Here is a 13,195-nt window from a genome sequence, read left to right as displayed (position 1 = left end):
GTTGAAGCCAGGTATGAGGCTCATGCGCCATAGGGGGCGTGTGTTGGTCTGTCCTCACTAGTGTTGGGGGCATCACGTTCAGTGGAGGAGGAGAGTGCGAACAGGTTGGGTAATTGGCGAAAATGGGTGAAAAAATCTTACATAACCTGGGATCTCTAACTATGCCCCAGTGGGGTGGACCAACAAGGTAGGGTTTTCCAGTAATTGCAGACCACTGTTTTCTTTCTTCCCCTTATGTCTTCATTTTCTTTCACTTCCACAGAGGCGCTGTGCGGAAGTGTTTGGCTTTGGGTTTGGCTCTGGAGCTTTGGCATTGAGTGGACGCCTGTGTGCTGGCCCTGGCCTCTGGCCCTGGACCGGCCCTGGCCAGCTCCTCCACTCCTTCCTCACTCACTCACTCACTCACTCACTCACTGACTGACTGACTGACTGACTCTCCGTGAGTATCTTACTCACAGTCCAAGTGCCTGATGTGCAGCGAAACAGCCAGAGCACACCTGACATGGTGCTTCTCCCTCCAGTCTGATGATAAGCCTGCACAGTACACCACTCAGCTACACAATCCTACACACTTCTACACCATGTCTGTTGAAACAGGACTTCTCTGCGCTAAGCGATGCAAGCTTCAGCAGGGCAATGCCGCGTTCTTTCCAATCTACGCCTGCTGTCCGCCGGATGTGGTCTACTGTAACCAAAGACTTTTTGTATATTTCTCACTGTATTTCATATTTCTCACTAGCGGCAGTAATCTGTGCTTCGCTGAGGGATGAGCGAGCGCGGCACACTGAAGCAATCTGGATCTCAACGGGGGATCTTAGAAAAGACGTACACCAGAACAACAGGTAGAACTGCAGCACCTGTGCCGGGCCTCGGGGATTAGCGAAGATATGTCCCGTTAGCTGACTCTCTCCTGCTGTTTATTGGTAGCTAACAGTGCTAAACGGGTAGTAGTGAGTGGGACGTGTGCTGTAGGTCTGCAATAGAAATTAGAGCGCAGCAAGATTCATTCGTGCCAATGAGCAGCCTGCATTTTTGTGCTTCGTGCAGATGTGTCTGCTTCGCTGCTGCTTTACAGAAGCTTCACCCTTTACAGAGACGTACGGGGTCGCATGTTACGGCTACTGGCGGGCTCGTCGACCAATCAGCCTGCGTGCACAGTGGGCTCTTCCCCACTAGAGCTTAGGCCTCTTCTCCTTCCTGAACAACGGGCACGCCTTCAGGACTAGAGGTGTTTTTATTTCCAACATCTATGATTCCTTCAGCGTTTTCTCTCTTGTGATCTTTGTGGATGTGGTTTTACGGTGTACAGCACATATGCAGGTTTTTGATGAACGTGTGAAATCGCTGACCAGGGTTGAGAAGATGTGCGTTTTGTGTTATTCCACGTGTTCCTCAGAGGAGGAATGTAGAACCTTCTTTGATCGATATTCAGGGTGATTTGTGAACTGCAAACAGACATTCAGGGATGGCGCTCTACTTTACGTTTCAAGCGCAGATTGAGATTTTTTTTATCTGGGTATTATAGATTGGTAGATGAAAGTCGTCATGTTGCTAAATGCGTCCAGGCACAGAGGCCGACTTGGCGTGCTGGCCCGTGTCATTGACGTGAACAGCCTTCAGCGCAGACTTAAGCTAAACAGCAGCAGGCCAGATGGCCCCAGCCCAAGATTAAAGAATAGATTTGTCTAGGAAAAAAAAAAGCAATTTGAAAGACGGCTTTAATCCAGACATGATGATTGGAAGAAGGCAGCATCACTGGTGATGTCAGAAGACAGGCGATCTTGCGTAGACGGCATGGTCGGACATATGCGACGGGCTGAAAATAACCCAGGTCACGATGGGTCTGATTAATCACTGTCTATGAGCGTGAATGTGGTTTTACCCAGGGCTAAATCAGGAGCGTGCGATGTCATGAGTGGAAGAACCGAGGGTATGTGCTTTATTTGGGCGCGACTCCACTGTGGTTTTCAGTGTTTAAGGCTGATCCACCCTGATTTTTTTTTTTTTTACTGTGATCGGACAGATGTTGCAGAGTTGATCCCCCTCACGTCAACAATTAGGCAGCAGTCTAAAGGTTGCTCTCTGTTTTTAGGGGTCATTAACCTGTGAATTTGCTGTCCTTTGAATGACTTTCAAAGCCCAAAATTGTGTCACTAAGCATGTGGGGCTTTTAGAGTGTGGGTGGAGATTAGCGTCCTGTGCTACAAATAACTGAACACTGAAGTTAGAATGCTAGAAATCCTGTTGCAGTGCTCACGCTTCTTCCCTGTCCTGTACCACACTGAATGAATAGAGCTCTATTTATTGTATCTTAATTCTTTTAGGATGGAAGATGGTTTATCTCTTGTTGAATTTGTTGTTTGTTTGTTTCCTCACTTTGCTAAGGGGTCAATCTTTGGCGATTTGCTGAGATACTGAGACTTTTAATACTTGAACTTCTGTATGAACTGCTGAATCCTAGCGGCAGGCTAGTGTCAGAATGTCCTGTGAGTGTTGACGAGTACATGACTTTGTTTTTGTCGTTTTAGATGTTTTGCCATCAGTGTTGGATTTTACATTTTTGATTCATTTTAAATTTTATGTTTCAAATCTGTGATGAAATATTGACATATTCACTGATGGCTTTTGTATTTTGTTTTAGAATTTATTGGCTATTCACTGTTGATTATTATTATTATTATTATTATTATTATTATTATGGTGTTGATTATTGTAAGGTATATCAGAAATGTTATTTTGCTTTTTCAATGTACTTGAACATTACTTTGGTCTATTATTTTTATTCGATTTTTTTTTTTATCCCTGTTTCTCTGGTGGATGAACTATGCCTGATCTGAGTAGTGGTGTGTGCTGACTGTCCTTGTGTGAAGACTGTTTACCCTCTTGCACTGGCTCAGCCTAAAAAGCCTTCTGTCCTGGCAAACACAGCTGATGCGATGACTGTCTCAAATGATAATAATAATAAAGTGATGATAAAAGACAAACATGTCAATGCTGATTTTCTTTCCTAACACTTTTGTGACACTATACGCCAATCAGCCACTTGCTCCATGCTATATTCAGCTCCACTTCTCACGTCGGAGCACTTGGTAGTTCTCTGCATACTTTGTTAGCCTCCTTTCACCCTGTTCATCGATGGTCAGCCCCTCACAGGACTGACCACCACAGTGCAGTGCTGAGAATGACTCACCACCCAAAAAAACGACAAATTACAATCTGTGGTGGTCCTGTGGGGTCCTGACCACTGACAAACAGGCTGAAAGGAAGCTAATTAAGTATGCAGAGAAACAGATGGGCTACGGTCTGGAATGCTAGAACTATGGAGTGCTCCTATATGGTAAGAGAAGCTGAGTGTAGAAACAAGAAGGTAGTTTTAATAATTTACCGGTCAGTGTATAATGCAATGCAACAGTGTGACAATGTGTATCATGGAGATGATGGTGATGTATGTATAGTGCATGGTACATGTATGTGAATGAGTGTAATTTCTTTACACTCCTCTAGGGGGCACCCCACAGTTTCATACACATTATCACACCAATCAGCTATGACATTAAAACACAAGGGTGAAGTGAATAGCATTGCATAGCAGTTGATGTTTTGGATATTGGGATGATTTAAACTGTTATGTCTAGATGACTGGGTCAGAGCATCTAAAAACGGCAGGTCTTGTGGGGTGTTCGTGGTGTGCAGTGCTTAGAACCTACCAAAAGTACTCTATAGAAAGACAACCGGTGGTTAATGAGTGCCCAAGTCTCATTGATGCAATCCATGCATCTGCTTGGCCAGAACATCTTGGTTCCTGATTCCACATGACAATGTTTTTAAAGGTCATGTGGAGTCCATGCTTCAACAGGTCAGAACTGTTTGGACTATTAGGCAGGTGGTTGTAATGGTTTATTGAACAATAGCATTAATGCAGTATCATTTCCTTTATTCCAGAATTAAGAGCTGGCTGTATCGCTACAACCCTTTGCGTCCTCATCACCTCAGTTACAGGCGTACTTGGTAGTTCTCTGCATACTTTGTTAGCCTCCTTTCACCCTGTTCATCAATGGTCAGCACCTCACAGGACTGACCACCACAGTGCAGTGCTGAGAATGACTCACCACCCAAAAACAACAAATTACAATCTGTGGGGTCCTGACCACTGACAAACAGGCTGAATGGAAGCTAATTAAGAATGCAGAGAAACAGATGGCCTACGGTCTGCAATTCTAGAACTATGGAGTGCTCCTATATGTTAAGAGGAGCTGAGTGTAGAAACAAGAAGGTGGTTTTAATCATTTGTCCAGGTCAGTGTATATTGCAATGCAATATATTTAATTAGGCAGGGGGTTTTAATGGTTTAATGAACAATGGCATGGATGCAGCATCATTTCCTTTATTCCAGAATGAAGAGCTGGCTGTATCGCTACAGCCCTTTGTGTCCTCATCACCTCAGTTACAGGCGTCCCAACAAAAACACTTAAAGCTATCTGAACGGTTAGATCTGAAAAGATCTCCCTCCTGCAGTATGATCATCTTCTCACTACAATGCTTCTGGGAAATTTGACCTCTCTTTTTCGGCGAGCTTCCTTGTGTGTGTGGCCAACTTTTTGGAACGGGAAATGGTGAAGGTTCCTAAATTTCCTCATGAACATACCGTGTTTGAGACTGCATACAAGGGGGCGGATACAGTTACACTGTTCTTTGACTTTTAACCTCATTCCCACAGCAGGTTTTTTTTTTGTAATGAACTACTTTAATTGGTGTCTCATGGATGGTAAAAATGCCCAGGAGGAAGGGGGCAGGTGGTTAATCCCCACAAACACTTTGGTTTTGCACTGTCATTCAGGCAGGGGCAGATTGGTTTACATGGGTGTGCGCTCATGTTTTCAGCCTGTAGCTGCCTCAAGCTTAAGGTTTCAGCTGGACAACACTTGTTGGGGTCCTGCTCCCATAACTACAGTGCAGCGGGAAGTTGTAAAAGAAAATGTCTAGGTTTTCCGTCATAGCGTCTGCGTCACCTGTGATTATCTGCAGTGATGTTAATATTTCACCATCAGGAATCAGAGGAAACTCCCCAGTCGGAGATTTCAGTAATGTGAAACTTCCTGAAGGGGTTCATATTTACTCAGCTTTTATTTTTTGTAAAAAAAAATAGAATGTGTTCCATAAGACAGAGCAGCCCAATACACTATATACAAGATATATACAATAAAAAAGGGGATCACAATTGGTTTATCAAAAAACTGCATGTTAAGACATTCATAGAATAGTTACTAAAAAGTTAATATAACTTTTTAACAGATGTTGGCATAGATTTCCTGGTGACACATCATTCAGAGTGGTCCTTTTTTAGATTAAAATAACACTCATCCGACTCTCCGTACCGTCTCAACAACCTCTCAGTGACGTAGTATCATCTGACCATTCAGTAGATTAGAAATGACTATCTTCAGTATATCTTGGTCTAATACAGACCGGGATGATGGTTAGTGTTGGGGTTAGGTTTTGGGTTGAGGTTAAGGTTAAGACTGTGGCCAGGATGATGGTTAGGGATAGATTTTGGGTTTAAGGTTAGGGAGTTTAAGGTTAGGACTAGGGCCAGGTTGAGGGTTGATAATAGGTTTTGGGTTGAGGTTAAGGTTAAGGTTTGGATTAGGACCAGGATGAGAGCTGGGATTAGGTTTTGGGTTGAGGTTAAGGTTAAGACTATGGCCAGGGTGATGGTTAGGGATAGATTTCGGGTTGAGGTCAAGGTTAGGACTAGGGCCAGGGCCAGGTTGAGGGTTGATAATAGGTTTCGGGTTGAGGTTAAGGTTAAGACTATGGCCTGGATGTTGGTTAAGGTTAGGATTAGGGCGAGGTTAAGGGTTGGGAATAAATTAAGGTTAAGGTTTGCATTTGGATTAGGGACAGGATGTAGGATAAAGATTAAGATTTAGGTTGAGGTTAGGGTCCGAAATCAGGACCACAATCAGGGTTAGGATTAGGTTTTGAGTCAGGGTTAGGGTTAGGTTTGGGGTAAGGCTGGGTTTGGTTGTTCTTAACGGAAGTAACATATCAAGTCTACTTAATGTATGGTAAATCAATGGAATGGTAAATCTACTTAATGTCAGTAAAGCATCAACAGAGCATCTCCAGGATATGTACTGGTGTTGATGTGTTACTGATTACATGGGACCACTCAAAACAAAGTCTTACCGATTTCCATTTTAAAGAGCCACTTGTTGAATACTGTAGCTACTATATTTCTAAAAGTGTGTAAAAATAATCACTTAGCTACCAGAGACCCCTGGTATAATGGTCAGACAATTTTGCAACTGTGCCACCTAAGTCACATTCATTTTTTAAATCAAGCAGTATGATTTAGTCATAAAGAAACATGAATACTTTTGGAAAGTGCAAAAGTTCATTGGTGTGTAGATCGTAAATTAGCATTATTCTTAGGCCACCTTCTCATCATATGTTCATAGCCTAGTGTACATCTCTCAGAAAAGAACTCCTATCAGACATCATCTCATTTGTCCTATGTTATCAACTAAGTCTGGTTTGTTCCCAGTCTGCTCTCCAGGAGTCCATGTCTTCATGTACACACAAGTAAGTCCATTGGTTGTATAGTGTCTCATGATGGGAAGGTTGTTGGGTTACAGCAGCCAGTATGATACAACAAGTACTTATGAGATACCATATTGGGTCATCACAGCTTAGGTTCTCTAGAAAACACCTTGACATGACAGATACCTTTAGAACGTAGCACCAAAAGCCTTCTCTCAATACCCACAGTTTATACTTTGTCCATGACTGGTTTAGGGTCGAAGTCTTAGGAGTGTGAGATGAGCAGTTTCAGTGGGGATTTCTCGTACTGTCTGGTCATTATGAGAATGTTCTTGATGTTCTTTTGGTTACTTGCGTTTTTCTCACGGTTGGTTCAGCGTGAAAGGGGTCACTGTGCTGGTCGAGGGCCGCTGGGGCCGAGGTACACAACGCATGGAGCCCGTTGTTACGATACACTGCAAGGGCCAAAGCACGATCACCACCAGCAGCACCATGATGATGATGAAGAGCAGCAGCTTCCTCCAGTCAGTCAGCCGCTCCAGAAGGCCCGGCCTGGGCCGGGTTTGGACAGGAGGGCCCCCGGTCTGCCCGCTTGCTCCAATGTCAATGCAGATGCAGAAGGCTGTCTTGCCGGTATCTAACGGCCGCTTGTAGCACAGCTTCTCACCGTCAAGCCACACAGGCTCTTCCTGCTGCTGGTGGCTGGGCAGGCGACACAGCACCTCTTGACTGGTGGTGAGGGCCGGGGGACCCTTTTTGGGGATGGGCGTGAGGTGCCGGCAGAACGGGCAGGAGATCTTGGTCTCCTGAGGGTCCATGGAGATGGCCATGAGGCGGGACAGACACTCCAGGCAGAAGGTGTGGGTGCAGTCCAGCTGCTTGGGAGTTTTGAAGACGTTGTCGTAAGTGGTGAAGCAAATGGAGCACTGCAGCTCAGGGCCCTTCTCCACGTCTGCTTCCAGCGGAGCCACCTGGGTGTGCCACACTGTCGGACCAGAGTCCATTTTGCTGGTACGTCCTCTCGTTTTTACCTTTTTGATGTCCAACAGGCTGAGAAGAGAAAAGTAACAGATGATCAGACTTTAGCTTTAAATTCATACTTTACAACATCATGGGTTGTGGATGATGTTTTAGTCACCATTACAGAACCTTTACAGCTTGTGAAGCTTAAATATCTAATTGGTTGATCACACTAAACATTGTATCTTTATTAATAACACCAAGTAGCTACTAAAAGATAAATTATATGCTGTAATTGGCAACTAGAAGCTAGAGGGCCTGGTTACTAATCACATGGTTATGGGTTTAATACCCACATGCGCTAAAGCTGCCACTCTTGGGCTTTTTTTCCATCCTAATGATAAATAATGTACTGTAATTGGCTCAGGGGTTAAAGTCCTGGGTTACTAATCATGGGGTTGTGGGTTCAATACCCATGTCTGCTAAGCTGTCACTGTTTTCCCTGGATTCTTGTTTACAGGGTTGTGGGTTCAATACCCATGTCAGCCAAGCTGCTTCTGTTGGACCCTTGAGCAGAGCACTTAATCCTCTTTTAATCCTAATGAAAAATAATATACTGTAATTGTCTAAGGGGATAAAGTCCTTGGTTATTGATCACAGGGTTGTGGGTTCAATACCTATGTCCGCTAAGCTGTCCAAACTGGGATTCTATGCAGCCAGTGGCGGACCTGCAAAACTAGGCTGGCCTGGTTAAATGTGAGGTTAAATGTGCTGTGTTCTGGATTTATGACTCTGTGTAGCACTCTGCACCAGCTCTAAGGACACACACTGGTGTTGACATGACTGGCCAAGTGACTATAGCAACGGTACACAGGGTCTGACCATGCCAAAGGAAAAGGTTTAGGGTTCTGGCAGAAGTTGATGCTAGTTCTTCTTTCATTATACAGAATATCTAGTGTTCTGCTGAAGAGAAGGACAAATCCTGCAACTAGCTACTACAGCTGCTTTCACTTGACATGTTAACATTTCCACAAAAGCTTCGAAACCACTGATGCGCGTTGGAACATTCTCCCGTGTCATCAGTCTCACATTACGGCGCTTTATGCTGAGTCATTTCAGCGTCTTGGTCATCATGCTGTAGCATGTGGGCTGGTTCTGTGGGTTTCTCTCGCTAACAGCATGGCACAGACACAGACGGCTTTGTTGTCACTGTTTTTGCAGCGCTGTCAGCATGAGTGCCCTTCAGAAACCTTCTCAGCACGCTCGCACACTCTCAGAGTCTCCGCCTTACTAGACCTGCCGCACAGATAGGCCGCAATGATGACCTTTAAGTGCGGGTAGCTGTAAAGCTAAAGTAGGGTGTCTAAAACAACTAGATATGAGCAACAGGGCTTTAATAACCAGCACATGAATGCTGTGGAACAAAGGTGGCAGTGAAATGGTAGGTTATCAGTTTAAACACAAAGTTTTAAAAGTTTAAGTCCGGCTTTGAACGCTGCGGATCTGGGCCGTCTGATCATACTGCCCTGCCCTGTACTGTGTGTATGTTTATTCTACTACAAAGAATCCTTAGTGTTTGCACTGAATCCATTTTCCGAACCTATGTGTATAAAAGTGTGTGTCTGTGTGTGTGTGTGTGTGTGTACGTATTTGCAGACCAAGGATAAGACCAAGGATTTGTCTGAGAGCAGATGGCCTATTCACACAGGCCTGTAGGGATCACCTCTGTGTGTGTTTGTGTTTGTTTTCATACATTTTCAGGACTGTTTTATTAACCTACTATGTCTGTAGCAGCAAATAAGGGCTGACTGAGTATGTAAATACTGGACATACAGTACTGTGCATAAGTCAGAGACCACCCAGGATTTTTCTGAGGAGGTTAGACTTAATACAGTCCACCTGCAGAAGAAAGGAGAACGTCAAAGAAAACAAAAAGAAAAAAGAGGTGCTTCTAAAACTGAAGTTTATAAAATAATCGAAAGATACTCAGAAAAGGGGACTCCTAACAACCGTGCAAGACCTGATAGACCTTCATATTTGAGAGAGAGGATCAAGAGAAGATCAAGCTTTACTCTCATGCCAGATCTCCAGAAACAATGGCCCATATTTATCAAACGCCTGAGAGCAACACTGCTGATCTGGTATCAGTTAATGCTTTTTGCACACAACATTGAATTTAATTAGACAGCCAATGAGAGCTAACAAATTCTCCATGTGTTCAGTTGTGTCTCTCCATCTTTCCACTGTGAGAAGACTTCTCAATGCTGTGGTTCTTAGAGGTTTTGGAGCTGATTAAGGAGCTTCTACTGCTCTCAGATCAATAGGCTCAACCCAAATGCTCCAACTTCTAAGACTTTTGAAGAATTTTGGAGGTGTGGAAACATCTCCCTGCTGTAATAAAGCTAAACGCTGATGCATCAAATTTAGTTGTGGAGGCCTTTGTCATTTCCTGATAAATATATGTTTAGTACATTTTGAATGGAAATGATAGACGGGAAGGTGAAGGAAAAACCCAGTTTCTCATAAAGGCCAAATATTACAGGAGAAGAAAACCCCATGTCAATGTAAAAAGACTTTATTCCAAGTCATTTTGGAGCATTTCTGTTGGTCCTTTATTTGGATACAATGTAAAGAACAACTGCCAGATTCATATTACGTCAAAAGTCAAAAACTATGTATAAGTATACATATACTATATATACTCCAAATCCTGACACTGTATGAAAACAAACCCATGTGTGTGTATGTACGTCTGTCTGTCTGGCTGTGTGCTCCTCTCACTCTTGCCTCCAGTGCACAATGCTCCTGTTTGTTCTCAGTCTTATTACTCTCCCCTTGGCATTCCTGGACAGCAGGCCGGTGCCCGGGCAGCACAATGACAGACAGAGCCTGCGGGGTTGGGAACAGATCCTCTAACAGCACCTGCAGCTCTCTCACACTCAGCATTACTCTGCCTCAGCCTGAGGAGCATGGCGCTTGGCCATGTATGCTACACATTAACCCAACTGCCTTGGAGTTCCTCCAATCTCTGACCCATGCTATGGGTAAAACAGTGCACGTGACCTGATTCCCCCACACCAGTGCTGAGACGCTCTCCTAATCTCCGAACCAGATCCTAACCATAACGTACTGTATTTTGTAAATGATTTGCTTGATTAAAATCCTAGGCTGAAAAGAAATGTGGGAAACATGCCTAATTTTATGGGTTAGCTCCCCAGCAATACACATCACCCATACATACATACCCCATTAATTACAATCAGCTATCAGTGTAGAGATGCAGAAGAACATCTTCAGGAACATTTAAGAACATGTCAGAGGATGGTTCATTTAATGTAACATTTAGTGTAAAGAACATTTTATTAAGTGTAAATAACCTCCACATACTCTTAAATAGGTTCCACTAAAGAGTTATTTGGAGTGAAGATATGGAAGAACCACCTTTGGTTTCCTGACAAACCATGTGTTTGAGTGTGTTTGATGAGTGAGAGTGGAGAACCTTACTGTTTAATGTTTAACGAACCTAAACCTAATACAATACAGTTTAGAAATAGAACCTTTACATGATGTGGAGATTCTTTGAACAATCACCAGATTATCAAAGAACCATCCCTCAAAAGGTTTCTATTGAAAGTTAAGGGTTCTCCCCAGAACCTTTACATGATGTGAAGGTTCTTTGAACAATCATCAGATTATTAAAGAACCATCCATCAAAAGGTTTCTATTGAAAGTTAGGGGTTCTTCCCAGAACCTTTACATGATGTGGAGGTTCTTTGAACAATCACCAGATTATCAAAGAACCATCCATCAAAAGGTTTCTATTGACAGTTAAGGGTTCTCCCCAGAACCTTTACATGATGTGAAGGTTCTTTGAACAATCATCAGATTATTAAAGAACTACCCATCAAAAGGTTTCTATTGAAAGTTAAGGGTTCTTTCCAGAGCTTTTACATGATGTGAGGGTTATTTCAGTATTAAAAAGTGTCTAGAACATGTCTAGAACCATACATCCAAACCAAGAACCATTTAGGGGAAATTTTTCAGAGAAAAGTTAATAATTACTTAACTTACAGTTACTAACCCTAAACCTGATTGTTTCTTTATGAAACTAGAATAGAATATACCTACTGTGAAGGTTTTTAGTGTTTAAGGAGTTAACTTCAGGTCCATAAGGAACTGTGTACCCTACCTGTTCAGCACAGGTAATTCTTGAATGTTTGGTCTGTGTGATCTCTAACGGTCGTCCAACAGTCGTCCAACATGTCAGACTAGTCTTACTGCAAAGTCGTAATGTCAACGCTTTCTGTTCAGGTTTTGTGTCCTCGTCTATCTTTCCTTTCCTTCCTGTCCCAGCTGTAAGAGACATCAGTCCCACACACTGTTCCAGAGCAGTACAGGTTGTAGCAGCACTCACCTGTGTGTACTGTGCTGAGTTCAGTTCTCCACCTCCTGTTTTAGCCCCTTGTGGTACGGGATGGCATTCTCAGATCTACAGATTCTACAGTGCAGTGTCCTCTTATGTGAAGTAAAGCTCAAGCTGGGCTGAAGGTACAAAGGCTGTTCCGTCTGCCCTTCACGTTCCTGCTCTGCCCCTATCTCGTCTCCTCTCTCACCTGCCTCACTTTCCTCTCTCCCTTTTCAGTCAGCGCTGCCTGTGGAAATGACACTGATAGGCAGGAACAATAACGTAGCCTTGAGGGAGTGTTGGGTGGGGGGGGGGAGGGTTGGAGAGGTGGAGGGCCAGGATGAAGGACAGGGGAATTTTAGAGTGTAACATTTCCAATCCCTCTCTCTGGTCTATCCCTATCCCTCTTTTCCTTTTCTTTCTTTTCCCCATTTCGTGGTCAGTCTGTTCTGGGTAAAATGGCCTTGCTTTTCTTTTTATTTATTACTTTTCTGATTAGAGCTCCTCCATCACCCGTTTTAGGCAAATTGAAACGTACATGTAGATGCCATTCCTTCTCTCTTTGACTGCAAAGGTGCTGCTGTCGCTTCAGTATGCAAACCTGAACTGACAAGCCAGGAGCTGCAAGCGCTGTCTGAGCAAACATTGAGGACACAAAGGAAGTTTGCCTATCCAAAGTAAAGCCACATGGACAGTTGGTGCGTACCAACATGCAAACAGTCAAGTTCCAGCCTTTAAAAGTCTGTTTTAAAAGTTTAAAAGTTTGTCTATGTTTTTTTTATTTTTTTAACCAGGACGGTTCCTTGGAGGGATGCTACAGAAGATCCACTTTTAAAACAGATGCTTCATTCAAGAATTGTTTGTAAGAATTGTAAGAATGTCCACACAACAAAAATGTTGCGTTTCTGTCTAGAACCATATGTTTAAGACTAGAACTATTTAGAAACCTTTCATTCAGCCGTGCAGTTAGCTTATCCTTGTGCTAAACTGGAAGCAAACATCAGGAATCAAACATGTGTTGGTTGAGCAACTGCCACAAAATGTTCTTCGGAGTGAAGATACAGGAGCACCTACAGGTTCCTTAAAGATCCTTTCCACAGAATTATTTATGTTGATCTAAGAACATTTTTAGTTCAAAGAACCAACCAAGGGTCGTTGTTCCCCTCTCTAACATCAGTAGCCCATAGGAACCACTATTGTGCTGTTGGGAGGCGCTCAATGTGCGATAAGTCCATTCTAGGTACACCTTCGCTACGGCGGCTCTAGAACATCCTAAAATTTGCATTT

At 43.4% G+C, this 13,195-nt stretch overlaps 2 protein-coding genes across 4 annotated transcripts in view; one reads left to right on the top strand and one right to left on the bottom strand.

Annotated features, from left to right (window-relative positions):
• The window catches only part of ptpn11b (protein tyrosine phosphatase non-receptor type 11b), a 44,224-nt gene extending 41,240 nt beyond the window's left edge, over positions 1-2,984 (top strand). For all 3 annotated transcript variants that reach the window (XM_072696631.1, XM_072696629.1, XM_072696630.1), the window contains one exon: positions 263-2,984. The gene's annotated coding sequence lies outside the window, so the exon portion shown is untranslated. The remainder of the gene's footprint in view (positions 1-262) is intronic.
• A 2,137-nt stretch (positions 2,985-5,121) lies between these two features.
• On the bottom strand, positions 5,122-12,088 carry rnf223 (ring finger protein 223). Its single transcript, XM_072697146.1, has 2 exons — positions 11,918-12,088; positions 5,122-7,593 (listed from the first exon to the last, which is right to left on the bottom strand). The coding sequence occupies exon 2, from the start codon at positions 7,545-7,547 to the stop codon at positions 6,906-6,908; it is 642 nt and encodes a 213-aa protein (XP_072553247.1). The 5' UTR covers positions 7,548-7,593; positions 11,918-12,088; the 3' UTR covers positions 5,122-6,905.
• Between the last annotated feature and the right edge of the window lie 1,107 nt (positions 12,089-13,195).

This window comes from Salminus brasiliensis, chromosome 14 (assembly GCF_030463535.1).
Source record: "Salminus brasiliensis chromosome 14, fSalBra1.hap2, whole genome shotgun sequence".
NCBI classification, from domain to species: Eukaryota; Metazoa; Chordata; class Actinopteri; order Characiformes; family Bryconidae; genus Salminus; species Salminus brasiliensis.
This window is presented reverse-complemented; position numbering and strand designations above follow the sequence as displayed.

Coding starts and splice junctions, on each gene's coding strand:
- rnf223 (XM_072697146.1), bottom strand. CDS start 7,547: ATGGACTCTGGTCCGACAGTGTGGCACACCCAGGTGGCTCCGCTGGAA.